Here is a 26379-nt window from a genome sequence, read left to right on the forward strand (position 1 = left end):
AGGAACTCCCACAGACAGCCCCCAGGACTCCCAGAGCAGACAGCATTCCTGTACCCTTCGGGTGTGTCCTTTGTGACCAACTGGCCCCTAGTCCGGCCCGCTCCTGCCCCCAAGCCCCGGCCGCGGGCCAGCCCCTCACCGAAATTGTGGCAGGCGAAGACTAATCCCGCGGCAGCCCGGAGCCAGGTGCCAGCCAGTGCGCCTGCGCGCAGGCCTCCAGCAGCTTCTCCAGCCCCTTCTTCCGCTCCTGCCCAGCGATTGGCTCCGCGTGGTCCGGGACCGCTGCTTCGGCAGGTGCTCGCGCCCGAGGATGCCGCCGCCATATTTGTTACGGGCGCTTGCCCTTAGGGACCAAAAAGAGGACGTGGGCGCCAGCAAAAAACGGGCAGATTGTCTGTATTCCTGGCCGGTTCACCCCCTCCCTCTCACTTCCACGAAGGCTTAATGTCATTTCAGTTCAAAGCAACAAGGTTTTTTCTGAGAGCTTCCCATCCTCTCCCCCGTCCTTTTTTTTTGCCTGTCGTGCGGCTGGTGGGATCTTAATTAACCCACCAGGGATCGAATCTGCACCCACTGCAGTGGAAGCCAGGAGTCTTAACCACTAGACCTCCGGGGAAGTCCCCCACCCCTACTATTAATTCGGAAAATGAAGAGAGCTCAGCACCTTCCTTCAAGCCTTGTGATGTGACTGGATGCACAGCTGAGACAGATATAAAGATGACAGTGGCACGACCTGGGACTCCCTGATGCTGGATTGTGAGCTTGTCAAGAGTGGACAGGCCCAGCTTGAGCTGTGGGCACCAGGGTTCAGGCCACAGGCACCAGGCCCTGAGAGAGCAACCAAGCAGCCCAACCTCTTCTTCTTATTATTTTCTTGTTTCATTTCTTTTTTTTTTTTGGTTGCACCAGGTGTTAGTTGCGGCACGTGGGCTCCTTAGTTGTGGCATGCGAGCTCTTAGTTGCGGCATGCATGTGGGATCTAGTTCCGGGACCAGGGATCAAACCCAGGCCCCCTGCCTTGGGAGCTCAGAGTCTTATCCACTACGCCACCAGGGAAGTCCCAACCTCCTATTAATAGTAATAGTAAAATATAAGGCTACGGAGCTCTTACAGTGTGCCCTGTGCTGTGTTAAGCACTCTACATGCATTATCTTGTTGAGTCCTCACATAGTCATCCCTGGGAGGTAGGTGCTATTATCCCCATTTTACAGATGAGGAAACTGAGGTTGGGAGAGATTCAGTGACTTTCACACAGCAAGCAAGAGGCCCAGACAAGTTGGAACCCAGACTTTCTGACTCTCAGAACAGGAGTCTTCCCTCTTCCTACCCCTGCCCAGACCCTGAAAGTCAAGTTTTGTTTTGCTCAGTCTAGTCTGGTAAGGATGTCCCACGTCTTCTCCCAACAGGCCTGTAAGCCTACTTAGATTTCTAGGCAATTAGACAGCACAGACTCCAGACTTGCTGTTTCCCTACCCTGGGATATGGGGCCATGAGTGTGGCTTTTGGCTTCTGGGGGACCTGGGACTCAGTTCCCTAGCTCCACCACTTCTTTTTCGGGGATGCTCTTTTTGTGAGCCTCTGTTTTACTCCTTAGAGGGATTTTGTGGGCATTAAATGAGAAATAGGGGTGTAAGAGTTCTGTTGTCAACAGGAATATCATCCTCTGCCTCCTTCCTGACAACCTGGCAAGGGCCCACCCAGAGCAAACAGTCCAATACAAGAGCCCAGGTGTCCAGGTGCTAGAGTCTGTTCAACCAGTTCCTGGGGAGCCCCAGAGGCCCCATGAACCTTGTCCCCAGCGTTCATTTCCCACCAGTCTGTCTCACTTTCCTCCTCCCCAGTCCTGCCTTTTCAGACCCTCTTCTTACCTCCTAGGTCTCCTCTTGGCCACACACACATCACCTCTTTTCTAGACTTCAAGCAATTGATGAAACCCCTCATGCTCCAGAAAGCCCTCATGACTAGAAGGAAGATTACCATTTCTCTCCCACCCTTACCCCTTACCCCCATCTATGCTTTACTGGCTGTGAGAATAGAGGGCAGGAAGGGCAGGAAACCAGCATTCAGCATAGAGTCTGGTACACTAGGGCCTCCATAAATTGACTAAAGGAGTCCCTCTGCCGTTCCATCTCTGGCCAGCATGTGCCTTTATTTCAAAGCAACACTGAGCCTTTACTTAGCCCTCCCTGGGTATCCCGTGGGGGAACAGGAGAATGCGGAGAGCTGCCAAGGGGCTGGAACTGGATGTGACCTTATAGGAAAGACTTTGGCTCCTGTGTTGCACTGAATACCCCAGTCTGAGTTCCCTCAGCCCTCTGATTTTACAGACAATGTAACCAGTTACCCTTTTTTGTCAGCACCAGGGCTGGGCCTTGTGATTATCTCTGATTTCCCTTCCCAGTTGTCAAGCACAGAGATAACTGGGAGGGGACATGGGGTGCAATTGAAGATCATATCGCCTGCCTTGAATCATACCGGAGTCTCTGGATCATGGGAGAGAGACATACAAAAACTCTCCCTGAAGTTCTCTCCTCCCTTGGCTCTGACCTCTGTGATCTAGGTTCCGCCATGTTCTCCTCCTACCTAACAACTCCTCCTCGGGCCCCTTCACCGGGGCACTTTTTCCCAGGGCTTTCTTAGTTGCAGAGAGGTCCCCCAAATTTCCATTTTCAAAACTCTTCACACATTCACTTAAACTTGTCAGGCCATACACTATATGGGGTAAAAGGGACTTCAAAAACAAGATTGCCTGTTGGTGGGAATATAAATTGGTGCAGCCACTATGGAAAGCAGTATGGAGGTTTCTCAAAAAACTAAAAATAGGGCTTCCCTGGTGGTGCAGTGGTTGAGAGTCCGCCTGCCGATGCAGGGGACACGGGTTCGTGCCCCGGTCCGGGAAGATCCCACATGCAGCAGAGCTGCTGGGCCCGTGAGCCATGGCCGCTGAGCCTGCGCGTCCGGAGCCTGTCGCTCCGCAACGGAGAGGCCACAACAGTGAGAGGCCCGCGTACCGCAAAAAAAAAAAACAACTAAAAATAGAACTACCGGATGTCCCTGGTGGAGCAGTGCCTAAGAATCCGCTTGCCAATGCAGGCGACACCGGTTCGATCCCTGATCCGGGAAAATCCCACATGCCGCGGAGCAAATAAGCCCATGCGCCACAACTACTAAGCCTGTGCTCTAGAGCCCACGAGCCAGAACTACTGAGCCCACGCGCCACAACTACTGAAGCCTGCGCACGCTAGAGCCCGCATGCAACAACCACTGAACCTGCATGCTGCAACCACTGAAGCCCGTGTGCCTAGCGCCCGTGCTCTGCAAAAGAGAAGCCACCACAGTGAGAAGCCCGCACACTGCATGAAGACCCAACACAGCCAAAAATAAATAAATAAATTAATTAATTAATTAATTAAAAATAGAACTAGCATATGACCCAGTAATTCCACTCCTGGGTATTTATCTAAAAAAAAAATGAAAACACTGTTTGAAAAGATACATGCACCCCATTGTTCATAGCAGCATTATTTACAATTGCCAAGATATGGAAGCAACCTGTGTCCATCAAAAGATGAATGGATAAAGAACAAGTGAGCCTAGGGATTTCCCTGGCAGTCCAGTGGCTAAGACTCCGTGCTCCCAATGTAGGGGGCACAGGTTCGATCCCTGGTCAGGGAACTAGATCCTGCACACTGCAACTAAAAGATCCCACATGCCTCAACTAAAAGATCCCACACACCACAATGAAGATCCCGCGTGGCACAACTAAGACCCAGCATACCCAAATAAATAAATATTTAAAAAAGGAACATGTGAGCATATATATATATATGTGTGTGTGTGTGTGTGTGTGTGTGTATATACACACACATATATATGCACACATACAGAATGGAATACTACTCAGCCATAAAAAAGAATAAAATCTTGCCATTTGCAGCAACATGGATGGACTTGGAAGGTATTATGCTAAGTGAAATAAGTCCGACAGAGAAAGACAAATACTGTATGATTTCATTTCTATGTGGAATCTAAAAAATAAAACAAACTAGTGCATATGAGAAAAAAGAAACAGGACTTCCTTGGTGGTGCAGTGGTTAAGAATCCGCCTGCCAATGCAGAGGACACGGGTTTGAGCCCTGGCCCAGGAATATCCCAAATGCTGTGGAGCAACTAAGCCCATGCACCACAACTACTGAGCCTGCACTCTAGAGCCCACGAGTCACAACCACTGAGCCCGTGTGCCAAAACTACTGAAACCTGCGCACCTAGAGCCCGTGCTCTGCAATGAGAAGCCACCGCAATGAGAAGCCCATGCACCACAACGAAGAGTAGCCCCTGCTCTCTGCAACTAGAGAAAGCCCGCGCTCAGCAACGGAGATCCAACAGAGCCAAAAATAAATAAATAAATAAATATTTTTAAAAAGTAATTTAAAAAAAAAACAGACTCAGATATAGAGAACAAATTAGTGGTTACCAGTTGGGAGAGGGAACGAGGGAGAGGCAAGATAGGGGTAGGGTATTAAGAGGTACAACCTACTATGTATAAAATAAATAAGCTAAAAGGATATATAGTGTAACAGGGAATATAGTCAATATTTCATAATAACTATAAATGGAATAGAACCTTTAAAAATTGTGAATCACCATGTTGTACACCTGAAAGTTATATACCATTGTACATGAACTATACCTCAATTGCCCTCAAAAGGCATAGGTGGAACGCAACAGATTGGCAGCCATGATGACACAGTGTAATATGGGCCAGGGTAGCAGCTGTTCTGGTAACTTCACCTACTACCTTTCCTTCATGACTACCCCACCTCCCATCTCCAGCCTGAATATAAAACCACTGCTGGATAGCTTCCCAAACGTCCCACATGAACCCAGCACTCCCTCAACTTCCGATCACCCCAATTGTTTCTTATTTCCAGGATTGTCTTGACTACCCACCCAGCTGACCAAGCTAAAAACATGTGCATCCACCTTTACCCTCCCCTCTCCATCCAGGCACTTTTATGGAATCAAGTCCAGATGAATCTACGCCCATGTCTCTTTTCCATTCCCTGATCTTGTTTTGGTTGTCAGTTTTCCTAAACTAGGGTGTGAACCTCCTCCAAGACTGGCTTCCAGACTCTCTCCATCCTCTACTTTGCCCACAAAAGAGCCTCTGATCGTGGGGGTCACTGATCAGAAACTACTCAGGTTGCTGAATTTTGAAATTTTTCATAATAAAATTCTGGGGGAAAAACAGTCAGGGTGTATTGTTGATGCAAGCAACAGAAGACTTCACTCCATAGTATAATAACCTAAACATTTAATCTTCTAAAGACTAACATGATGGTGCTTTGAAATAATTTTTAAATGCCCATTTCATTATGTCTTTTGTAGTTAAATTTATATGAAGTAATGCAAGAGGGAAGAGATATGGGGACATATGTATATGTATAACTGATTCACTTTGTTATAAAGCAGAAACTAACACACCATTGTAAAGCAATTATACTCCAATAAAGATGTTTAAAATAATTTATAAAGTAAACACAACCGGCTATCTGTATAAAAAGAGTCCACTCAAACTAGACTAAGTAGGAAAGGAATTTATGGGGAAAGGGAAATTGGATAAAGGTGATCAAAAGATACAAACTTCCAGTTATAAGATAAATAAATACAAGGGATGTAATGTATAACGTGATGAGCAAAGTTAACACTGCCGTATGGTATAGCTGAAAGTTGTTAAGAGAATACACCCTAAGAGTTCTCATCACAAGGAAAAACTTTTTTTTCTTTTTTTTATCTATATGAGATGATGGATGTTAACCAGACCTATTGTGGTAATCATTTCCTAGTATATGTAAGTCAAATCATCATGCTGTGCACCTTAAACTTATACAGTGCTGTATGTCAACTATATTTCAATAAAACCGGAGGGGGAAAAAACGGGATTTATTGGCTTATGTAACTTCAAAGTCCAGGATTCAAACGATGTCATCAGGACCCAGTTTCTCTCTCTGACCCTTGGCTCCACTTCTTCTGCAGCTCTATGCTCAGAGAGATCTTCACCTCTGGACCCAGAACTGCATTCTTTCAGATCTCTGTCCAGGGGAGACAGCACTTCACTCCATGCAATTAGAGAACAAAGCCCTGGGCTTGGCTCCCATTGGCCCCAATTGAGTCACATGGCTACCCTAAACCAATCACTATGGCCAGAAGGATGACAGCGATGATTGGTTTAGCCCTAAATCACCCAGGTAATTTAAGGATGAGCTAGAGCCAACTCCCCCAGAACCACTTTCCTGAGAGTAAATAAGGTGTGGGACCCAAAAAATCTGGGGGCTGTTACTGGAATTAGGGTGAATGAATGCTGAGAAACTCACAGCTTGGTCCTTATTTTTCTCATTTTTCCTGAAGACTGCCTCCCCAGTCTCCCTCAGCAAGCACGTCAGAACCAATATTAAAACGCAGGCTTCTCACTGTCCCAGGCTCCAACTTGAGCTTGGTCTCACACTCTCCTCATCTCCCACCCAGGTATGAGCAGATCCCCATGGGGGAGAAACTGGCCAGTCATACAGGGTCCATCGTTGAGCTCCAGGCTGGGGTGAGGTCAGTCTATAATAGGTAGTTTTGGACATTCCTCAAGTGCTGGGATTTGGAGGGGGGGCAAAGTTATAAATAGGAGTGGGGAGGTATATTAATTTCCTACTAACGCTCTAACAAATAACCACAAACTTGGTGGCTTAATACAAATCTATTACCGTTTTGGAGGTTGGAATTCTGTCTCATAAACTAAAGTCAAGGTGTTGGCAGAACTGCATTCCCTTCTGGAGGGTCTAGGGAAGAATCCACTTCCTTGCCTTTTCCAGCTTTGAGGCTGCCTGCATTCCTCGGCTCATGACCCCCTTCATCTTCAAAACCAGCAAGAGCTGGTTGACTCTTATTATCACATACGCTGACTCTTCAGCCTCTCTCTTCCACATTTGACTCCTGTGATTACACTGGGCCCACCCAGATAATCCAGGATAATCTATTTTAAGGACTGCTAATTAACAACTTTAATACCATCTGCAATCTTAATTCCCCCTTGCCATGTAATATAACATACTAACAAGTCTCCAGGGATCAAGCCATGGACATCTTGGGGGTGGGAGGCCTCCCCCAACAAAGGTCACTATGTCCTGGGACCAGTTCTTAAGTGGACAGAGGGAGAGGCTCCCTTCTTAGAGCTGTTGGGTAGGGCGCGTTAGATACATGCCATAACCTAGTCCTAGCTGCTGTTCTCACTAGGCCACTGGCCTGAATTAGACTTGAGTGGCTCAGTCAGGAATAAAGAAATGTGACATCACCAGGCTGAGTGTGGGGGACCTCCTCAGAGGGTAGCTGGGCTTTGAGGGATGCTGAGAATCTAGGAGAACCTATGGGGGGGGGGTTAGTCATGATGCTGCTTAAGTCAACAGAAGGGGAAGGAAAGTATGATGGCCTGGCGGCCTAGAAACTGGAAGAGGGTATCCATTTTAATCATCCAGCAACTACTACCCACTGGGGAAGAGAGGTGGAAGGGCATGAACTGCAGCCAGAGGGGACTGGAGCTCAGACAGTGCTCAACCCATCTGAATGAAGCAACCTTCCTGGCTTCACCCAAGTAGCTTCTGGGCTTTGGAATCATTTGCACTGGGTTCAAATCCCACTGTGCCAGTTATAGACTATGTGAACCTGGGAAAGTGGCCTAACTTCTCCGAATCTCTTGTTCCTCATCTATTAAATGAGAATGATACCACCATGTTCTTCATGTGGCTAATATGAATTAGAAGTTCTTTTTAAAAAAAAGTTATAAGCTCTTAAGGAACATTCTAGAAGGGAGGACTGTGAGATAGTCTAAAAGAAGCCCTAGCATGGATTGGTGATTAGGCTATTGTTGAGAGCACAAGTCTTGAGACAGACACGGGGTTGAATTCTGCCCTTACCATAACTAGCTGTGTGAGTCTGGACAAGACACTTAACCTATGTAAGCCCCAGTCATAGAATACATTTATTGTGTACCAAATCTGAGGCAAGCAGCTTCTTGCTATGTAAAGTCAGAAAAAGATTAGTACCTCATTCCTAAGGTTGATGTAAACTTGAAGTTAGATGCTCATAAGCAACTTGATTCAGTGCCTGGTGTGCAGGAGCTTCACTCAAATGTTAGGATAACTCCACCTGGGTGGAAAAAGAGGATAAGGAGAACAGGGAGCTAACTTGACTGGAAAGGCCACTGGATGTCCTGTGATGTTGCGGGCATCCCTGAGCACAGACCTCAGCGTCTAATTCGCAGCCGGTATGACCAGCAGGCTCACCCAATGTAGACACAAGCTGGCTGGCTCCTGGCCAGCTCAAGGTGTTTCCCTTTGCCTGGAAACCGGAAGGTGTGGCTGAGGCAGGGCATGGAGGAGAGCAGCTCAACTAAAAAGTGGTGGAGAGGAGCCCCGCTCTTGGATCTCTCTGGTTCCCCCAAATGCTGGGGACCAGCTCCCCCGGGCTAAAGGAGACAAGTGAGTAGGGAGCCACCTGGGAAGAGCATTTCAGGACTGGGGGCTTGAAAAAGGCTTGGGTCCTTCTTGCCTGCTGGGAGCCTGGGGTTTGGGTCCAGCCCTAGGACAAGAGGTGAGGTGGGAGCTGAACTCCTTAGGAAGAGTTCCCCGAACACGGCAGGGCCCCCTGCTGTGAACCAGAGCCCCGGGTAACCAGGCCCCAGGGTCGGTGGTGGAGATGAGAGCAAAGTGCACCCCCACCCCCACCCCAGGTCTGGACCAGGACGAGGCACCAGTAGCAATGCCGGCCGCCTGAGCTTCACATCATGTATACATACTGCTGCCTGGCGCCTGGGCAGGACGTCTGGCCTCTGCTGCAGCACCTCACCTACACCTACCTGCCCGCCCCTCCGCGGCTGCCCCCCATTCAGGCCCACAACTTCTGCAGCCGGCCCCCGAGCCTGAGCGCGGGCGAGTGGGCGGCTCCGCGGGAATACCACTGCTTCCACGCCACAGGCGCGACGCTAGTGATCACGCTGCCCTTGTGGGCCTTCCCGCAGGCCTACGCTGTGGCCCTGCAACCGCCGTTCCCAGCGCCCGGCTACCCAGGGCCGTCGCTTCAGGAGCCCGCAGATGCGGGGCTGGCGGCGGTCGAGAGCGGGACGCAGTGGCCGGACGGCAGCAGCCTGCACGCTGAGCTGCACTGGGGCCGCGTGGAACGTACGCTCCCGCCGGGCCTCTTTCTGCCGGACTTCGTGCGCCGGGAGTTGCGACGAGCGTACGGCACGTACCCACGCACCGACGTGCGCGTCACCTATCGCGGCGGCGAGTTCCTGCTGCAGGGCGCGCCGCGCGTGCGCGAGCCCGAGTACCGTACGGAGAGGCGAGTGCTGCGCCGGCCAGCGAGCAGCTGCAGCGGCTACAGCATCCCCGCGGGGGAAGCGGCGGAGCGCGGCCGCCGGAAGAAGAGGAAAGACTTGAGCTGAGGGCGCCGCGAGGCCCTGCGGCCGGCCAGGGTGAGCACGCGCGCGGCTCTCCTCCTGCCGCCACAGCTGTGCGCTGGGGCTGGGTGCACCTGTCACCTCTTTTTTTTTTAACCACCGCCCACTTCCTGCACTTCCTTGATTTCTCTCAGCTTATTGCTGGATGGCGGGGCAAGGGCGAGAATGGATCAAGGACATCTCTGGGTGGGTGTCCTATTACTCCTTCCTTCTACTTGGACTTGGGAAGCCTGAGTGTGTGTGGTGGAAGGAGGGCCTGAACCCTTTGTTTCCTCTCTCCTTCCTCCCCATCTTCTTCCTCTTTGAAGCCTGCCCTGCAATAAGCCCCCACTTTCGCTTTTTCCTCTCCTCCCTCCAGCAAAGCTCTCCAAACTCCCCAAGCTGAGGGCCCACCTATCCCCAGCTTGTAAGAAAAGTAAACAAATGAGTGAAGTCAAGTGTAGGCTTCAAGATCATTTTTATGCCTGGGGATAGGGGTTTTTCTTCATCTGTGTAAGGTGAGCCTTACTTTCCATCTTGGGGTACAAGGTGTTGGAGGTGAGGATTAGAGTGGACCTCTGGAAAAAGTATGCTTCCTCACTGGCTGGGCTTCACTCTCCCTTAACCAGCTCCCTTCCAGTGCGGGAGGACACTCTTCTAGGTCCTGAGGCCCACCACCCCCAGAGAGATTCGGAGGGCATAAGCTATTTTGTTGAGGCGTGGATGACAGGCATGGCTGAGGAAGGCTGAGGAGGGGATCCATAATCAGATCCATAATGGCTCTGACATTTTCTAGACTCTGAGCCTCAGTTTCTTCATCTGTAAAAGAAGAAGAAAAACAACCCAGCCTACGTGGAAAATTTACCAACGTTTAAATTTAAGATGAATGTCACTTCTTGTCTCCTGATTCTTGCTAACAGTGTTTAATAGGGTGAATTTGCAATATTATAGGAGTTTGCTGGAGGGTTAGGCCACACATCCAATTTTAACTAAGGGTCTGGCCAGACCACCAGATCTGATGTCCAAGCTGTATAAATTTGGCTCCTATTGGAATTGCTTTCACTGAACTTCCATTTGTGGTTGGCCAACAGCTACCTGGATATACAGGTATGTTATTGAAGCTGTAGATCACTTGATTGAACACTGCTGTATTTATGAGCTTCATGGAGAAGTTCTATTAAACCTCAGCATTTGGTAAAGATGTTTCTACTGATAAGTTGTTTGCTTTTATCTTTGAATCACCAAGGATCTCATAATTGATCATATTTTTCTATTTGCCCTGGTTTCTAGGGAGCCAAATTTGCTTAGCATCTTTTGTGTAAAACCTTGATCCTGAACTGTTACCCCTAGTTTCATCTTATTTTCCTTTCCTTTTTTATTTTTTAATTATAAAGACACAGGGAGGTGTTGTAGTGTGATGGGTTTGCTGTGTGACCTTAGATGAATTGCTTAATGTCCCTGAACCAATTTCCTCATTGCAAATGGGGATGATAGTATTAGGACCTATCTCATAAGATTATTGAGAAGGTACTGTGAAATCCTGCACAAAAAATGTTTACCACAGTGCCTGTCATGTACTAAGTGCTCAAAGGGTAGTGTTTGTTCTTAAAAAGTAGTCTGCAATACAGAAATTTATAAAATAGGAAGTTAAAATCTGTTCTAATATCTCTCACCCCCAAATGATCACTGAGGTCCAATCTAGTATTTTTTACTATTTTTTTCTGTTCACCTAGTATTAATTACATAAAATGAATTGCACAGTTTTGCTTGTTGCATTATACATTAAGTATATCTTGGACATCATTTTATGCCAATGCGCATGGAGTTACCTCATTCCTTAACAGTCATCCAATATTCTATAGCATTTGGATTCTTTCCAGTTTTTAGCTATTAAAAGTCCATCCAACAAATTTCTTGAGTGCCTTTTATTTGCCAGGAACAGTGGTAGGCCCTGAGGATACCATAGTGAATGAGACAGCCATGGCAGTTTCTGTCCTTATGGAAGACATTTAAGCTGAGATCTAAAGAATATGAAGAAGTTAGCCATGCAAAGAGAAGGGTGAGGGGAAGCCAGGCAGGAAGTATGGTGGGTGCAAACGTCCCAAGGAATGAAAGTTATCTTTATTCACTCGACAGGCATTTGAGAGCCCACAGTTTGCTGGGCAGTGTTCTAGGCACTGGTACTACGGGAGAAAAACCAAACAACTCCCTGCCCTCGTGGAGCCTACTTTAGAGGTGTAATGTAGAGAAACAGAGACTGACAACAAGCAAATGGGAATATACGATGTAATGTCATACAGTGATAAGTAATGGGGTGCTGTTTTCAACAGGATAATTAGGGAAGGCTTCTCTGAAGAGGTGACTCTTGAGTGGAGACCTAATAAAGACCTTTATGAGCCATTTGAATAGCTGGGGGAGAAAAGCAAGTACAAACACCCTTTGGCTGGGGTGTCCTTGTCCTGTGAGCGAGCGGGAAAGTGATAATTAATGAGGTTACAGATGAGGCTGGATCCTGTGGTACCTTGAAGCCATATAGAAAAATTTGGATTTTATTCTTAGGGGATGGAGGGTTATAAGCAGGGGGAAATGTGATGAGATTTTTTTTTTTTTAAGTTATTCTGGATACTGTGTGGAAAAGAGACTATAGAGGGGCTGTTTTGAAAATTGGGAGAGCAGTTAGGAGGCTTTTGAAGTAATACAGGCAAAAAATAAGCTGATGGCTTGGTCTTATTTGGAAGCTGTGAGGGTAATGAGAATAAATGTCCTTGAATATGCATCTTTATTCACATACACGAGTGTTAAATTGTGGAATCTGAAGTCTTAGAATTAGAAATTGAATCATTGAACAATGCCACCCTAGCAGCACAAGCACAGCCAGTGCCTAGATCTTTGGTTCTAAATTACATTCTCCAGTAAAAGGAACCAGTCCCCTCGGGAAAATGGCTGATTCCAAGGCTGTGGCAGGGAAGGTACAAGATGAGACTGGAACAACTTGTGCCAGAAAATAAAGGACTGATCAAAAATGTCAAAAGAACAAAGGAGCCAACTTGAAGGGACTTCCACTGACCAAATCAAGGACAGTTTAAGCATAGAAACAAATAATCACAGTAACAGATTATAACCTGCTGAATAAAATAAGGATCCCTAAGTCCATACTAATGCTAACTAAAAAATACATATGAAAGGAAAGCTCTTCCTTATAGTAGAAGTAATGATGAAATTAGAAAATCACCATTCCCAATCATCAGAGTAATGATTGATTCAGGTGAGAATCATTTCTGAATACTAAAACTGATGGGTGAAAGTTTGATGTGAAACTGGATATTTATATAGTTTCAAATATGTTCCAATAAGATATTTATTAATTACAAATTTTAAAATAGTAACCTGAAAAAAAATAGTAACGTGATAATATAATAGAGAAAACTGGTGGATAACACTTTAACCCCATTGCGGTACTCCCTCTTAAAGTCTTTCTTACCATCTTTAATGGGTTTCTTTAAAAAAAATTTTTTCAATTTATTTATTTATTTTTGGCTGCATTGGGTCTTCAGTGCTGCGCACGGGCTTTCTCTGGTTGCGGCACGCAGGCTTCTCATTGCGGTGGCCTCTCGTTGCAGAGCACGGGCTCTAGGCGCGCAGGCTTCAGTAGTTGTGGTGCACGGGCTCTAGAGCGCAGGCTCAGTGGTTGTGATGCACAGGCTTAGTTGCTCCGCGACATGTGGGATCTTCCCGGACCAGGGATTGAACCCATGTCCCCTGCATTGGCAGGTGGATTCTTAACCACTGTGCCACCAGGGAAGTCCCTAAAATTTTTTCTTTAACAGAGACAAATTGACATCATGTGCTGTCTGATATGTTAAACTGAAAAATACAACATCAGTTCAGCAGTAAGGCATAATCATGAGGAAACCTCAGATAAACCTAAATCGAGAGAAAATTGTTCAAAAATGTCAATGTCATAAAAGACAAAGGTTTCAGGTCAAAGGAGACAAAAAGAGGCATGAAAACTAAATGCAACACATGATCCTGTTTTGGATCCTGGACCAGAATGAAAATTGTTGTGAAGGACAGTGTCGGGACAAGTAACAAGATTTGAATGAGGACTATAGATTAGAGAAAGCAGCATGGCAAAACGTTAACAGTTGGTCAATCTGGTAGAAGCCTAAGCCAGAGTTCTTTGTACGATTCTGGCTACTTTTCTTTAAGTTTGAAATAATTTCTAACTAAAAATAAAAATAGCAATAATAAGTAAATTGAATCTCTGGATCAAAAAGGATACACACTTAAAATGTACTCTGTCACAGGTTTTATGTTTTAATCTTAGAGAATTGTCTGCATGCTGGTAAGCCTCCTCTAATCCTTTTTTTGAAACAAGGCAGGCTTCAAGTAAATCATGAGTCTCATACCAAGTTAGGTGTGTTCTGAATTCCCTTCCTTCTCTATTGTCTCAGGTCCAGACCCTTGAAGTCTCTCAACTTCCCCCATCTCGGGACTTCCCTGGTGGCTCAGTGGTTAAGAATCCGCCTGCCAATGTAGGGGACGTGGGTTTGAGCCCTAGTCCGGGAAGATCCCACATGCCGCGCAGCAACTAAGCCCATGCGCCACAACTACTGAGCCTGCGCTCTAGAGCCCGCGAGCCACAACTACTGAGCCTGCGAGCCACAACTACTGAAGCCCGCGTGCTCTAGGGCCCACGTGCCACAGCTACTGAGCCCGCATGCCTAGAGCCCGTGCTCCGCAACAAGAGAAGTCACTGCAATGAGAAGCCCGCGCACTGCAACGTGAAGAGTAGACCCTGCTCACCGCAACTAGAGAAAGATCGCACGCAGCAACGAAGACCCAACACAGCCAAAATTAATTAATTAATTTTAAAAAAAGAACTAAGTACACATCCCCCAAAATTCCATTCACAGGAATTTAAAAACAAAAAAAACACTTCCCCATCTCTGAGAATCCGCATTGCTCACATTCTTCCCCCAAGTCTTCCACATATGCCCTGGAAATGCCCAGAGACTGCAAACAGTATACCCCTATCCCCCAGCCCCAGTGAGGGAGGAGGCCCCCAATTACAGGCTTTTTGAAGGAAGTGCTGCCACTCAGCTCAGTCCAACATGCCAGTCCTTCCAAACCCCAGTGCTTGCTCCAGCCCTAAGGATGTAAAGAAGCCCTGCAGGGAGCCTAGATGCTTCTTTGTTTGTTCTTTTCTTTGAACTTAACCCTTAGAACTCATAAAACATCTGGGCTGCCAGGGACTTTACTGTTCACCTGGCCCAACCTCCTCAGGTGACCTTATGCTGGGAAACCGAGGCCAGAGAGAAGGAGTGACTCACCCAATGTCACACAGTAGGTGGGAATCCAGAGCATCTAGATCCCAGCAGGGCTTGGGCTACCAAACTCATCTTGGTGGCCTTCTCCTCCTGGCCTTGCCCCAGCTTTACCCAACCCTGGCATCTGGTCTAGAGCCCTTTGCTCAATAAACCCTGACTGACCAATTTTAAACCCTGTCCTACCTCCCAGCTGGGTAGCTCACATCCTACTGAAGGGAGGATAATAAGAATCATAACAGGGAGTTCCCTGGTGGCCCAGTGGTTAGGATTTGGTGCTTTCACAGTGGAGGCCCAGGTTCGATCCCTGGCCAGGGAACCATCGCGCATGCCATGTGACATGGCATAGCCAAAATAAACACACACACACACACACACAGACACACACAAAAGAATCATAGCAATCTCACACACATAACTCAGAACTTACTATGTGTAGGCACTGTGCTAGAGCCCTGTACAAAAACTATCATTTAATCTTCACAAAAACCTTGATGTGGATATAATTATTATTCCCATTTATAGATTAGGAAACTGAGGCCGATAGAAGTTAACAACTTACCCAAGGGTACACACAGAGAATACACCTGGGAAATCTGACTGTAGCCTTAACATCTAGGCCAAACTGCCTCTTCATACATGAGACACACTCAGCAAAATACAAGGAACGTTTATTGAACAGCCACTCTGTGTAGGACACAGGACTAGACACTCTGGGGCTCATGAATCAAGCCCCACTGGAAGCGGAGTGCGGAGGATTTGTAGGAGATCGTATGCATCATTGAGGGTTGAAGAAGATTCTTGTAAGAGGCATCTGAGAGAGGCTTTGAAGGATGTATAGGATTCCAACAGATAGCGATGGAATGGAGGTGTCCCAGGGAGAACTGAGGAGGGATCAGCATGAATAAAAGCATGCAGCGGGAGCAGGAAGTAGCAGGGTTTCATTGGAGGACAGGTTATAACCAGGGAGCAATGGAAGATCAGGCTTGAAAGCTAAGTGGAGGCCATACTTTGAAAGACTTTAATGGCAAGGTGAGGAGTTTTGGGGAGCCATTGAAGTCTTTGACAAGAAGAGTAACTCAAAGTTATTAAAAGTTCTGGCAGGTGGCAGCACCTGGCTGGGACGCTGTGAGTCTGAGATAGCAGGTCCCCCATGACCTCAGTATTGACAGTACAGCACAGCCGGGCACCAGAACTGAGTCCCCAGGGCATTTGCTAGAGCTCACAGCCTATGGAATTCAGTTCTCAGAGCCAGATGGCCAAAGTTCTCTTAGCCTTGATGCTGCCCTCCTGTGCTCCCTTCTGTGAATTTTCCCCCATTCCCAGGATGTGTCAGAAGAGGAACCTGGGATCTCAAGATTCCTCCTATCCCATCGACGGTCTGAGCTCAGAGCTGAAAATAGGGGCCCATTGCTAGGGAAAGAGGTAAGGGTTCTCTAAATTCTAACAGGATACTGATGTAGGATATGAGGCGAGGGGACTCAGGGCTGTGGTAGGGATTCCGTGGGTACTGCAGAGTCAGACCCGTCATCTCCTGCCCAGATACGCTCCTGGTGGGGCCAGATGTGGAACTGGATGGGCAAGGGGTTAGGGGAACAGCCAGAACATGTACACTGAGAAGGGCATTTCTCTAGAGAATGAGTGGCTTCCTGAGCCAAAGAGGACCCACAAAATATGGATCCCCAAGGTAGAGGGAGGTCCAGGAGTCCCAGCTCCCTGAAAATCTCCCCACCTGAAGTGAAGATCTGAAGTACCTGGGATAGATAAGGGAGCAGAAGAGAAAGACTTCCCTGAAACACACGTTGACTTTCTACAGAGTTAAACTGAGGGCTGGGGTGTTATTCCCATTCACAGGGCGGACCTGCAGCCTATCCCTGGAGATGGGAGAGGCAAGCTGGCAGGCTCAGGAGTCACCCTACCCCCACCCTGCTTGAGTTGAGAGAAAGGGGTCTGCATTTACCCATGAAGCCTCTTCTCTCCCTCCTGGAGCTGGATCTACAGGGATGCTCCCAGAGACTGCTCCTTAAATAGGGCCCGCTCCAGCCAACTCCCGCCCCCGCCCCATCCTGGCTCTTCTGAGAAAGGAGGAAGGTGTGGGAGGGCCAGGCACCCTGCCCAGAGAGCCCTTGCTGACCTCAAGCAAGAGTGGGGACCCCCCTCTTCCCCCCCACCCCATCTTTCAAAGCGTTCCCTTCCTCACCTCAGTCTCTGAGTCCCTCCCACCCCTTGAGACCAGCCAGCTGGGTTCTTTCTCTGCTTTTAATGTCTGGGAAATCTGCTCTTTATGCCTAATTCAAGCCCAATTTCCTCATTCTGAGGTTGGATGATAGGGAATTGATGTGCTAGGGGAAGCTTCAGCGCAGGCTTCTAGCTTCTCCCATCAGCTCAGGAGACCCAGCATCTGTTGCAGAATTCGTTTGACGGAATGGGGAGAGAGGAGGTATCGCTCTACCTCCTTTCACCTCATGTAGCTTCAAGCACCATCCAAAGCGTAAGTGGAGTTTGTTCCCATCCTGTGGAGAGAGATTGAGACCTGAGGGGACAGCAAATCAGGAGCTTAAGGTCCAGCCTGCTATGGAATGTCGAGAAGGACAAGTGATCCCTGGATCCCCTGCCTTACAGTTTGTGTGTGTCCTTGTGCCTGTGGTGGTCCCTCTCCTCAGCCCACTATCTGTCCTCTGACTCCAAAACCTAACCCTTGCTGCACAGAGTTGAGACTCTCCAGGGTCTGAACTGGGAACTGAGGGGCTCCCTCTAAATGGTCTTTCCCATCATCCTTCCCTGAAAGCTCAGGAAGTTCTTTCCCACGATAATATGTAGCTACATCCAACTGCTATTCAAGAAACAGGCCGTGGGGGAGGGGGAATGGTATGCCTCAGGGATGGCCACAAGGGTCCTGAGCCAGGACTAGGGACAGCTCTTCTGAGGAAACCTGAAAATTCCTGTAATGGGGGTGGTAGGGAGAAAAGAGTCATCATCAGTATTGTGCAACGGAGGGGGAGGGAGGATAGGGGACTGGGGGAGGGGAGCGATGGCCAAGTCTTTAGAGGGCTGGCAGCTATCCATCACCCCTTTCCCAGGGGCCTGCTTGGCCAGAGTTGAAAGTGGCTGTCACCTCACACCTCATTAACCCCAGCAGCACCAGGCTGGCAGCAGCAGTGCTTTCATGGGAGACACGTTGCTAAAGGTGCTCCCTCCTTCTTCCCTCCCCTTTCCTGCCCCCTCTCCCCAGCAGCCAACATCTTGCTCTCTTTGAGGCCAGAGGATCCTGGTGGGGAGGTGGGAGGCTGCTGTGAGGGACAGGACTGGAAGAGGGAGCAGTGATCCCCTTTTTCTCCATATTTTGGCACTGCCTCGGTCCTCAGGGAAGAGAGGATGGGACCTTCTACCTTGGACTGTGAGCTCCTGTGGATAGGGACAATCTCTGGGTCCCCAGCACCCTACAAGGGGACTAGCCCTGAAAAGAGGCTCATCCCTGCTGATCGGGGATGGGAGAGTTCATCCTTGAATGGAACTCCTTCCCTCATGACCCATTAAAGGGTTCTTGGGAAGGGAAGGCTATGGGCTTCCCCACAGGGTAGTACCGGGAAGCTCCGTAGCAGGAAGAGAAAGAGGAAGCTGAGGCCTTACAAGGTACTGGAGTTCAGCCGTCCTGTCATAAATGAGAAGCCCTGCCAATTCGGGCATGAAGTTACCGGGGGTGGGCATGGCCTGCAGGCCGTCCTGGATCTGCGCTCAGGTGGATCCTCGCTCAGAGCACCTGCTGCCCCGCCTTCCCCATCCAAACCAGGCTCCAGGTCCCAAGACGCAGGCCCTGTAACCCACACTAATCTTGGGGAAACATCGCTGTTAAGAGAATACAAAGGAGAGTTAGATATGGCGGGTAAGTCAGCACCTCAGAGTTGTTGGGTGACAGGGCTTGAATATGGACTGGACACGAAGGGGGAGAGACGGGATTTGGGGAAGAACACTGGGTCTAGGAGTAGGGCCACCAGAACCAACCAGGGAGAGACAAGGGCGGGGTGGGGGTGGGGAAGCTACAGGATTTGAGGGCGGAGATTTGGGGGCGAGGAAATAAGACGGATGGGAAGACACCGAGTGGGGTCAAAATGTTCTCCCGTCTGTGCAGACGGCAAGGCACTAGGAGGGGATACAGTCAGTCACTGAGACTCCACCCACTGGCTGGACCTCCACGCCTAACTCCTCCCTACTGTCAACAAAAATGGCCGCCGCGGGATCTCGCCCAAAGCTCTGAGACAAATGAGAATGGTAGCAGGAGCACCGCCCACTTGTGGGCATGCCCTTCTTAAAAATGGCTACCATGGCGCTTCTGGAAAGTAACCGCTCTGGGCCCCGCCTTTGATCTCGTTGGTGGGGCTGGGGGGATGAGAGCTGCACCGCGCGGGACAAATCGCCGGCGGCGCCCGACGGAGCAGGTGATTTCCCCTTCAGGCCCCGGCCCAGGGCTAAGAGAGTCGCGGAGAGCGTTGACCCAGGGTACCCGTCCTGTGTGTCTCCCCACGGTACCCCCGGGGCCCGCCGGAACCCCATCTCTGATTCTCGCCGTGGCCTGTATCAAGGCACATCCTAGCCTGCTCAGGCCTCCCTCGTCATGTGTCCCTCAGGGCCACAACCGCATCCCTGTGCCCTCGGGCCCACTATTCTGGATGCTTATGGGTACCCCGCTAGCTCGTTTAGGGAGCTCCTGCTTCAGGGGTCGGCCATCACCATGGTCCCACTTCCTGTATTCCCGCCTCCCCCCATTTGTGCTCCTGCCTGACTTTGGATGCCGGAATCCCTTGTGTACCCATCGGTGTCCTTGGCTCCTCTAAGACCTGACTTGGGGGTCAGGGTACAATGATGTGCTCTGGAACCTGCGTTATGGGACTAGGGCCCCAGGAGCTGGGCTTCATAAGGGCTGGGAGAAGCAGTGAAGACCTCGTTTCTAGACCCTCTTGAGTGCCCCAGACTTCTTCCACTCTGCTTCCCAGAATTCCTCCTCCCACATGGCCTTCTGCTCTCCCTCCACCTTGGGCATCTCCCCACCCCAAGGGAACAACATGGTACTCCTTCCCCCAGTCTCACTTAAACTTGTCCAGGGGGGTTTTATGGAACATCTGGAAAGTCCAGGCCTGTGCTTGGTCCCGGGGATGCTCTCAGACCAGCCGAGGGCAGTGAGGATGGGGCAGTCAGGGTTGGCTCCAGGGAGGAAGTGAGGCCTGCAGAGTGAGAGGCGAAGGGAAAGACATTCTGAATGGGGAGAATGGTGTGAGCAAAGATTCCGAGGTAGGCAGAGGGCCAGCCAAGCAGGAGAGGATCAGATTACAGGCTGGGGACTGACCATTTGCATCATGAAAGGTGGTATAGTGTAGTGGTTAACAATGAGCCAGACTGCCTGGGTGTAAATCTGCCATTAACTTACTGTGTGACCCTGGGCAAGTTACTTAACCTCTCAGTGCCTCCATTTCCTTTTGGGTAAATGGGATAATATCAATATGATATATTAGTATCTATAATTGTGAGGATTAGGTAAGTTAATACATGTAAAGTGCATAGAACAATCCCTGATAGATTGTAAGCAGTCAGTAGATGCTAAATATTTTTACCTTCATCAGAGGTGTTTAAACAGGACTCATGACAGGATGACAATCACATTTCATGGGTGCAGCTAACCAGTGGACTCTTATTTGGAGCCCCCAGGAAGTAACGGGGTTCTGTGGGCTATATCCAGAATTTGAAAAGTCTCAGGGAAATCATGTTCTTGCCCTGGAGAAGGCTGGCTGTTCAGGCTGCAGCTTCCCCAGCTTAGGGACTATGGAGGAGAAATATTAGGAGACGCCTCTGGGTAGGAAAGAGATGCTGAGGAAGCCTAGGGGGATGGAGAAGGGTGAAAAAGAAGTGGCAAGCTTTGAAGGCTGGGTGAAGTTTGGGCAGCCCAAGAACAGGAGGAAGGGGGATGTTCCATTAGGAGACAAGTTAGAGCAAAAGCTCAGGGCAGGAAGACTTTTTTATTTGGGCACAGTGCGGGGGGGGTGTTTCCTAATAATAACTCCCTGGCTCTTGGACCTTGGTTAGAAACCTAGGGGCATCAGACACATCCCTGAGAGCTTTTTCCCTAGAAGTTTTCATGCAGCATCCGTGGACTTTTGTCCCAGCAGAGGTTGGCAGGCAACTGCTAGCAGCCAGGATTGGTATAACCCAGGGTGGATGTAGGTCTCCCTAGGGGGCTGACTTCTTGGGGGAGCTGCATGATGGGATCTGGTATGCCCTGTCTGAGCAGTTCTCTTCCTCCCCAGGGCCTACGCTAGGGTCTGGAGCAAGAGGCTAGCCTCCCCTGGTAGGATAGGGCTTCTCAGTTCTCCTGTCCTGAGCAACCCCTGTGCTGTCACGGCAACTCTGTGTTACCAGTCAGGGGACAAGGGAACTGCGATAATAGATGGTAGCCCTATCTCAACCCAATTGGAGGTCTTGACATCTCCCCATCCCCTGGAGTAGCCCCTAGAATATACACTCACTCAACTAGGTGTCCTGGATTTATCTCCTGACTACCACAGTCAAGCCAGGTGACTTTGGGCAAGTCATTAAACCCACTCAGCTTCAATCTCTTCATTTCTAAAGTGGGGAGTAACTGTTTATTGAGTGTCTACTTCACAGAAGACACTGAGTGTACATTGATGAATAAGCCAGGAGTGTAGTCTCTGCCCTCATGAAACATGTGGAAGAAACATTAAACATTGCCCCAATAATGTTTTGATTATAGCTGTAAAAGGTGCTGCTAAGTAAGGAAAAGTGTAGTCTGCAATGAGGATGTAAGATGGAGGAGACCAAACCAGTTCTAAAGGGTCAGGGGAGCATCCCTTGAAGGAAATTGTAAGCTGAAACCTGAAAGGTGAGAGGAGTTAGCAAGTGAAGGGGTGGAGGTGGCACGTTGCCCAGGCAGAGGAAACAGTTTGTGCAAAGACCCTTGCTGTGAAAAAGCTGGAGTGCTGGCAAGCTGAAAGCAAGCCGGGGTGGAGGGGAGTGATCCCGGGGGTGGGTGGTGCGTGGTGAGGCTGGAGAGATGTAGGCAGGAGTAAGGCCCTGAATTGAGGGCCATAAAAAGAAGCTGGACTTATCTGAAGGGAAGCAGGAAATCACTGATAGATTTTAAGCAGAAAAAGTGTGATTTTTTTGGTAAATATTGTACAGCCATGATCTTTGTAGAGAATAGGTTGTTGGGGGAAAGATGGTAGTGGGGAGAACATTTAGGAAACTCTTGCAGTTAAGGCAAGAGTTGGAGCCAAGTGGGAGTAGAGATGGAGACAAGTAGATATGTTGAGGGATAATGGTCAGGGCATGGTGACTGATTGGATGTGAGAAGGCAAGAGGTAGGATGGTGTCAATGATAATTCCCAGACTTGTGGCAGAAACAGCTGGGTACGTGGACATGCGTATACTGAGATAATTCCCAGACTTGTGGCAGGAACAGCTGGGTACATGGACATGTGTATACTGAGGACAGCCTTGGAGGAATAAAAGACTTGGAAGAATGTCAGTTTGGGACATGTTAAGTCATCCCCACAGAGGTGTCAGAGAGGTAGACGTACAAGTGTGTAGCTCAGAGGAGGAGACTGGACTATAGGATTGGACATTTGGGAATTGGTGACATGGAGTTGGTACAAGAAGATGTGGGCCCAGATGAGATTTTCCAGAGAGAGAGGGTGCAGACTGAGGAGAAAGGAGAAGCAGCTTTGAGCCTGAACTTTGCTGCCACATTTAGAGGGAAGCAGAGGAGAGGGGGACAGAGAAGGAGCCTGGGAAGAAATGGCCAGAGAGGTAGAAGAGAAACAGGAGGATGTGATGCCTCCTAGACCAACATTGGTGCTACTTGAAAGGGCAAATATTAGGTGAAACTACAAGAAATTGCCTTTTTCTTTTCTTTTTCAGATCAAAAACAGGTAATATTGGCAAGTTCATATGGTTCAACCTAATGAGACCAAAACCTGAAAAAATAACTCATGCCCTTAGCCTGAGAAAATTTAGTAGAGCAGAAGCCAGACTGAAGTTGGGGAGAAGTGGATAGAATGGAGAATAATAAGGGAATAGATTCAACAGGACCTGGTGATTGATTGATTGCAGCAGGGGTTGAGAGAGGGTGAAATCATGGGTAACCCCCAAGTTTCAGGTTCGGTAGCTGAGTGAGTCATGTTAGCTGGTGAAACAGGAGGAGGTGCCTGTTTGGAGGGGGAGTACACACATCGGGAGGATATGGTGAGTTGGGGCTAGGTGCAGTTTGAGGTGCCCCTGAGTCTCCTGAGTGGTGTAATGAGCTGACATTTGGACTCGTGGGTCTGGAGCAGTTCTTTACCAAGTAAATGTTCCTGACTACCAAATACAGACTTTAGGGAGTCAAAAGCATGTAAGTAGGAATGAAATAAGTCAATAAGTATTTATCGAGCACCTACTAAGTGCAGGCATTCTTCTAGGTGCTAGGGCTATACCAATGGATAAGACAAAGTATCCCCCCCTCAAACTCCCTCTTCTTGAAGCATACATTCTGTGGGGGAGGACAACAGGCAAATAAACATAAAGATAACATGGAGCTGTAGTATATGCTATATAGAAAATAAAGCAGAGTAAGGGATTGGGGAGTATGGGGAATGCCTAATTTTGGTCGGTTAGTCACGAAAGGTCTCTCTATGGAGGCAACATTTGAGCAGAGCCCTGGCAGAGGTGAGGGGATGAGCCATGTGGATATCTGGAGGAGACAGGTAGAAAGAAACTGGGCAAGTCTGAGGAATAGCAAGGAGGCTGCTGGGGCAGGAGTGGAGTTAGCAAGGAGGGAGTGGTGAGGTTGGAGAGGTAAGCAAAGGCCAGATCTTGTAGGGCTCCGTAGGCCTTGGGACGGAGGATGGAAAGTCCTCCATAGATAGGCCCAAGCTGCTGGAAGGGCAAGGACCTGGCAGGAAGAGAGAATTCATGAAAGGCTTCCCCTTCTATCTGGGCCCCAGAGCCAGAAAAGCCCCTTTGTGCAGAGGGTGGGTGGCCCACTCTGGGTGGGGGAATGGCTGTGCTCAGTCCTGAGGCCTGCTCCTTGGGGGGCTGGACAATGGGTCCCTTGTGGTTGGACTTGGGGGCCAAGTGGCCCTCTCAGTGATGGGATTCCTCAGCCAGGAGGCATGTGACCTCAAGACCTCGGCTTCTTTCCAGAGGGTCTAGGCCTACTGTTGGGGAATGGGGTGGGGAGATGGGGAGAGGTCGGGGGAGGGGGGAGGGAAACGTCCACTCTGGAAACTTTCTCCTGAGACAGTGTCCTGCCCTGTCTCAGGCTGGAGGAGGTGGAGAGATAGGCAGGCAGGGGGCTGTGGCTCTGCTTGAGGGAGTGGGGGAGGGCTGAAGAACTGGAAGCTATGGGCAACATCAACAAATGGTTTCTACAGCAGGGCAGGAGGGAGGAGCTGGCCGCCCCTGGACCTGGTGGGCAGCGGCAGGCAGAAGAGGGCCTGACAAGCCTCTGTCTTGTGTCCCTTCAGAAGAGAGAGCATGGAGCTGGAGAGGATTGTCAGTGCAGCCCTCCTTGCCTTTGTTCAGACGCACCTCCCAGAGGCTGACCTCAGGTAGAAGCTGCTCTCCTAGAAGGGTCATGCTGGGGCCAGAGTTGGAGCTGCTGGGCAGTACTCTGGGCCTTGGCCAATGGAAAGACTGGGGTGGGAAGTACTCAGCCCTATTCCTCAGGTGGAGGAGGGCTGGTTATCATTTGCTGGTATGGCCTCACCTCTCATCCTGTTCCTGTCACCCTTGTTGAACAGATGCGAAACCAAAGCTCTGAGGGGGTCGGGGGGGGGGTGGGGGGTGGGATACTCTTCTGGGCTTAAGGCTTGAGGTCTGGCTCCTGGACCCTATGAAGCCCAGGGCTGGAGTCCCAGGCTAGGTGGCAATGCTGGAGGTAACAGGGCTTGTCCTGTCCCCTTGCTGCAGTGGCTTGGATGAGGTCATCTTCTCCTATGTGCTCGGGGTCCTTGAGGACCTGGGCCCCTCAGGCCCATCGGAGGAGAATTTCGATATGGAGGCCTTCACTGAGATGATGGAGGCCTATGTGCCTGGCTTCGCCTACATCCCAAGGTGGGGCCTGGCTGGAACCAAGAGGAGGAGGAGGGCTGGCTGATTGTGGAGGGTGGGCAGAGTTGTCCTTTTACCGCCCTCCTTGCCTTTTCAGAGGTACAATAGGGGAAATGATGCGGAAGCTCTCAGGGCAGTTGAGTGGTGCCAGGAACAAAGGTGAGTCTGGGAATCGGGCACTTGGGTGACTTAAACCCCCATCCTCCAAAGCCCTGGCAAACCTGTTGCTCTTTCTGCCTCTTTAAGAGAACCTGAAACCACAGAGCTCTGAGGTCCAAGGTCAGGTATCTGTCTCCCCAGAGCCTCTGCAGCGGCTCAAAGAAGAGACGATGTCTTCTCCGACTGCTGCTGGGGACACCCAAGATGAGGTACTGGTAGAGGAGGGTACCGACGAGGGAGCTAGGGCCCTGGAAAGGAGGAAGTATTGCCTCTTGTCAACATTTATGCCCACAGGCATCCGGCGCTGAGGAGGAACTGCTGCCAGGGGTGGACGTACTTCTGGAGGTGTTCCCTACCTGTTCGGTGGAGCAGGCCCAGTGGGTGTTGGCCAAAGCTCGAGGGGACTTGGAAGAAGCTGTGCAGATGCTGGTAGAGGGGAAGGAGGAGGGGCCTCCAGCCTGGGATGGCCCCAACCAGGTATCCTCTGCTAGACAGCCCCCCAACCCCATGTAACCTCAGCTATGTTCCACCTTAGTGTTAAGCCCCCGCCCCTAGCCTATCCCCATTTGCTTTTCCTGCTGGTACCCTAGGCCCTAGACAGGCTTCCCCTCTCTGCAGGACCTGCCCAGGCGCCTCAGAGGCCCCCAAAAGGATGAGCTGAAGTCTTTCATCCTGCAGAAGTGAGTCTGGGCTGGGCTGGGCCGGGCCGGGCCGGGCCCTGCCCTTAGAGGGTTTTCCTAGGGTGGCAGGAGCTTCACCCAGCCAAGTTTTTGGCAGGTACATGATGGTGGATAGCGCAGAGGATCAGAAGATTCACCGGCCTATGGCTCCCAAGGAGGTGAGCCGGTTGCAGCTCCTAGGGTCATGGAGTGGGTGCAACTGTCTCCTGGCTTCTGCTACTCACTACCTGATTGCCTGACAGGCTCCCAAGAAGCTGATCCGATACATCGACAACCAGGTAGTGAGCACCAAAGGGGAGCGATTCAAAGATGTGCGGAACCCTGAGGCTGAGGAGATGAAGGCCACATACATCAACCTCAAGCCAGCCAGAAAGTACCGCTTCCACTGAGGCACTCGCCAGACTGCCAGAGCCGTCTAGGCTCAGATCCCAGAGGGATGCAGGAGCCCTACACCTCCACACAGGGCGCGCCGTAACTCCTGTCCCCCGTCTTTCCCTACTTCCTCGCTCCACAGTGTTAACCTCCTCTTGGAGCTGCCATGGGCACAGTAAAGGTAGCCCCAGGAAGGTGTGAGTGCATTCTGGTCATTTCACAGCTGGGGTGCTGGAGTACTGTGTCTGTCTCTCCCAGCCTC

The 26379-nt window shown here is 49.8% G+C and overlaps 3 protein-coding genes across 25 annotated transcripts in view; 2 read left to right on the forward strand and 1 right to left on the reverse strand.

Annotated features, from left to right (window-relative positions):
• Window positions 1-9400, reverse strand: part of MFSD13A (major facilitator superfamily domain containing 13A) — a 23244-nt gene extending 13844 nt beyond the window's left edge. For 6 of the 18 annotated variants that reach the window (XM_073794034.1, XM_033842368.2, XM_073794029.1 and 3 more), the window contains exon 1: window positions 8088-8380. Coding sequence is in view for 6 of the 18 variants with exons in the window: in XM_073794030.1 (XP_073650131.1) it covers window positions 55-323 (269 nt within the window). In the remaining 12 variants the exon portion in view is untranslated. Of the gene's footprint in view, window positions 1-54; window positions 344-8087; window positions 8381-8839; window positions 9037-9106; window positions 9246-9292 lie in introns of those variants that run through there. The other 12 variants (XM_073794037.1, XM_073794025.1, XM_073794035.1 and 9 more) reach the window with 9 other exon arrangements.
• On the forward strand, window positions 8828-14983 carry C16H10orf95 (chromosome 16 C10orf95 homolog). The gene is made up of 2 exons (XM_033842379.2): window positions 8828-9517; window positions 13936-14983. Exon 1 carries the CDS (start codon window positions 8828-8830, stop codon window positions 9485-9487), a length of 660 nt encoding a protein of 219 aa, XP_033698270.1. The 3' UTR covers window positions 9488-9517; window positions 13936-14983.
• Window positions 9380-26311, forward strand: CUEDC2 (CUE domain containing 2). Of its 6 annotated transcripts, none has more exons than XM_033842372.2 (9): window positions 9380-9517; window positions 24321-24404; window positions 24766-24909; window positions 25004-25065; window positions 25153-25274; window positions 25360-25542; window positions 25684-25745; window positions 25843-25903; window positions 25988-26311. In XM_033842372.2, exons 2-9 carry the CDS (start codon window positions 24331-24333, stop codon window positions 26132-26134), a joined length of 855 nt encoding a protein of 284 aa, XP_033698263.1. In that variant the 5' UTR covers window positions 9380-9517; window positions 24321-24330; the 3' UTR covers window positions 26135-26311. The 6 variants fall into 6 exon arrangements, with proteins under 6 accessions (XP_033698263.1, XP_033698264.1, XP_033698268.1 ...); XM_033842373.2 differs by lacking the exon at window positions 9380-9517 and adding an exon at window positions 16210-16233; XM_033842371.2 differs by lacking the exon at window positions 9380-9517 and adding an exon at window positions 19107-19244.
• The last annotated feature ends 68 nt before the right edge of the window (window positions 26312-26379 follow it).

Source organism: Tursiops truncatus, chromosome 16, assembly GCF_011762595.2.
Source record: "Tursiops truncatus isolate mTurTru1 chromosome 16, mTurTru1.mat.Y, whole genome shotgun sequence".
NCBI lineage: Eukaryota > Metazoa > Chordata > Mammalia > Artiodactyla > Delphinidae > Tursiops > Tursiops truncatus.

What these genes read in the sequence shown, in the direction of transcription:
- C16H10orf95 (XM_033842379.2), top strand. Translation starts at nt 8,828, where the DNA reads ATGTATACATACTGCTGCCTGGCGCCTGGGCAGGACGTCTGGCCTCTG.
- CUEDC2 (XM_033842372.2), top strand. Translation starts at nt 24,331, where the DNA reads ATGGAGCTGGAGAGGATTGTCAGTGCAGCCCTCCTTGCCTTTGTTCAG. An exon ending in GGCTTCGCCTACATCCCAAG is followed by an intron (nt 24,910 to 25,003) that starts GTGGGGCCTGGC and finishes TTGCCTTTTCAG; the next exon opens with AGGTACAATAGGGGAAATGA. An exon ending in GAGTGGTGCCAGGAACAAAG is followed by an intron (nt 25,066 to 25,152) that starts GTGAGTCTGGGA and finishes TGCCTCTTTAAG; the next exon opens with AGAACCTGAAACCACAGAGC.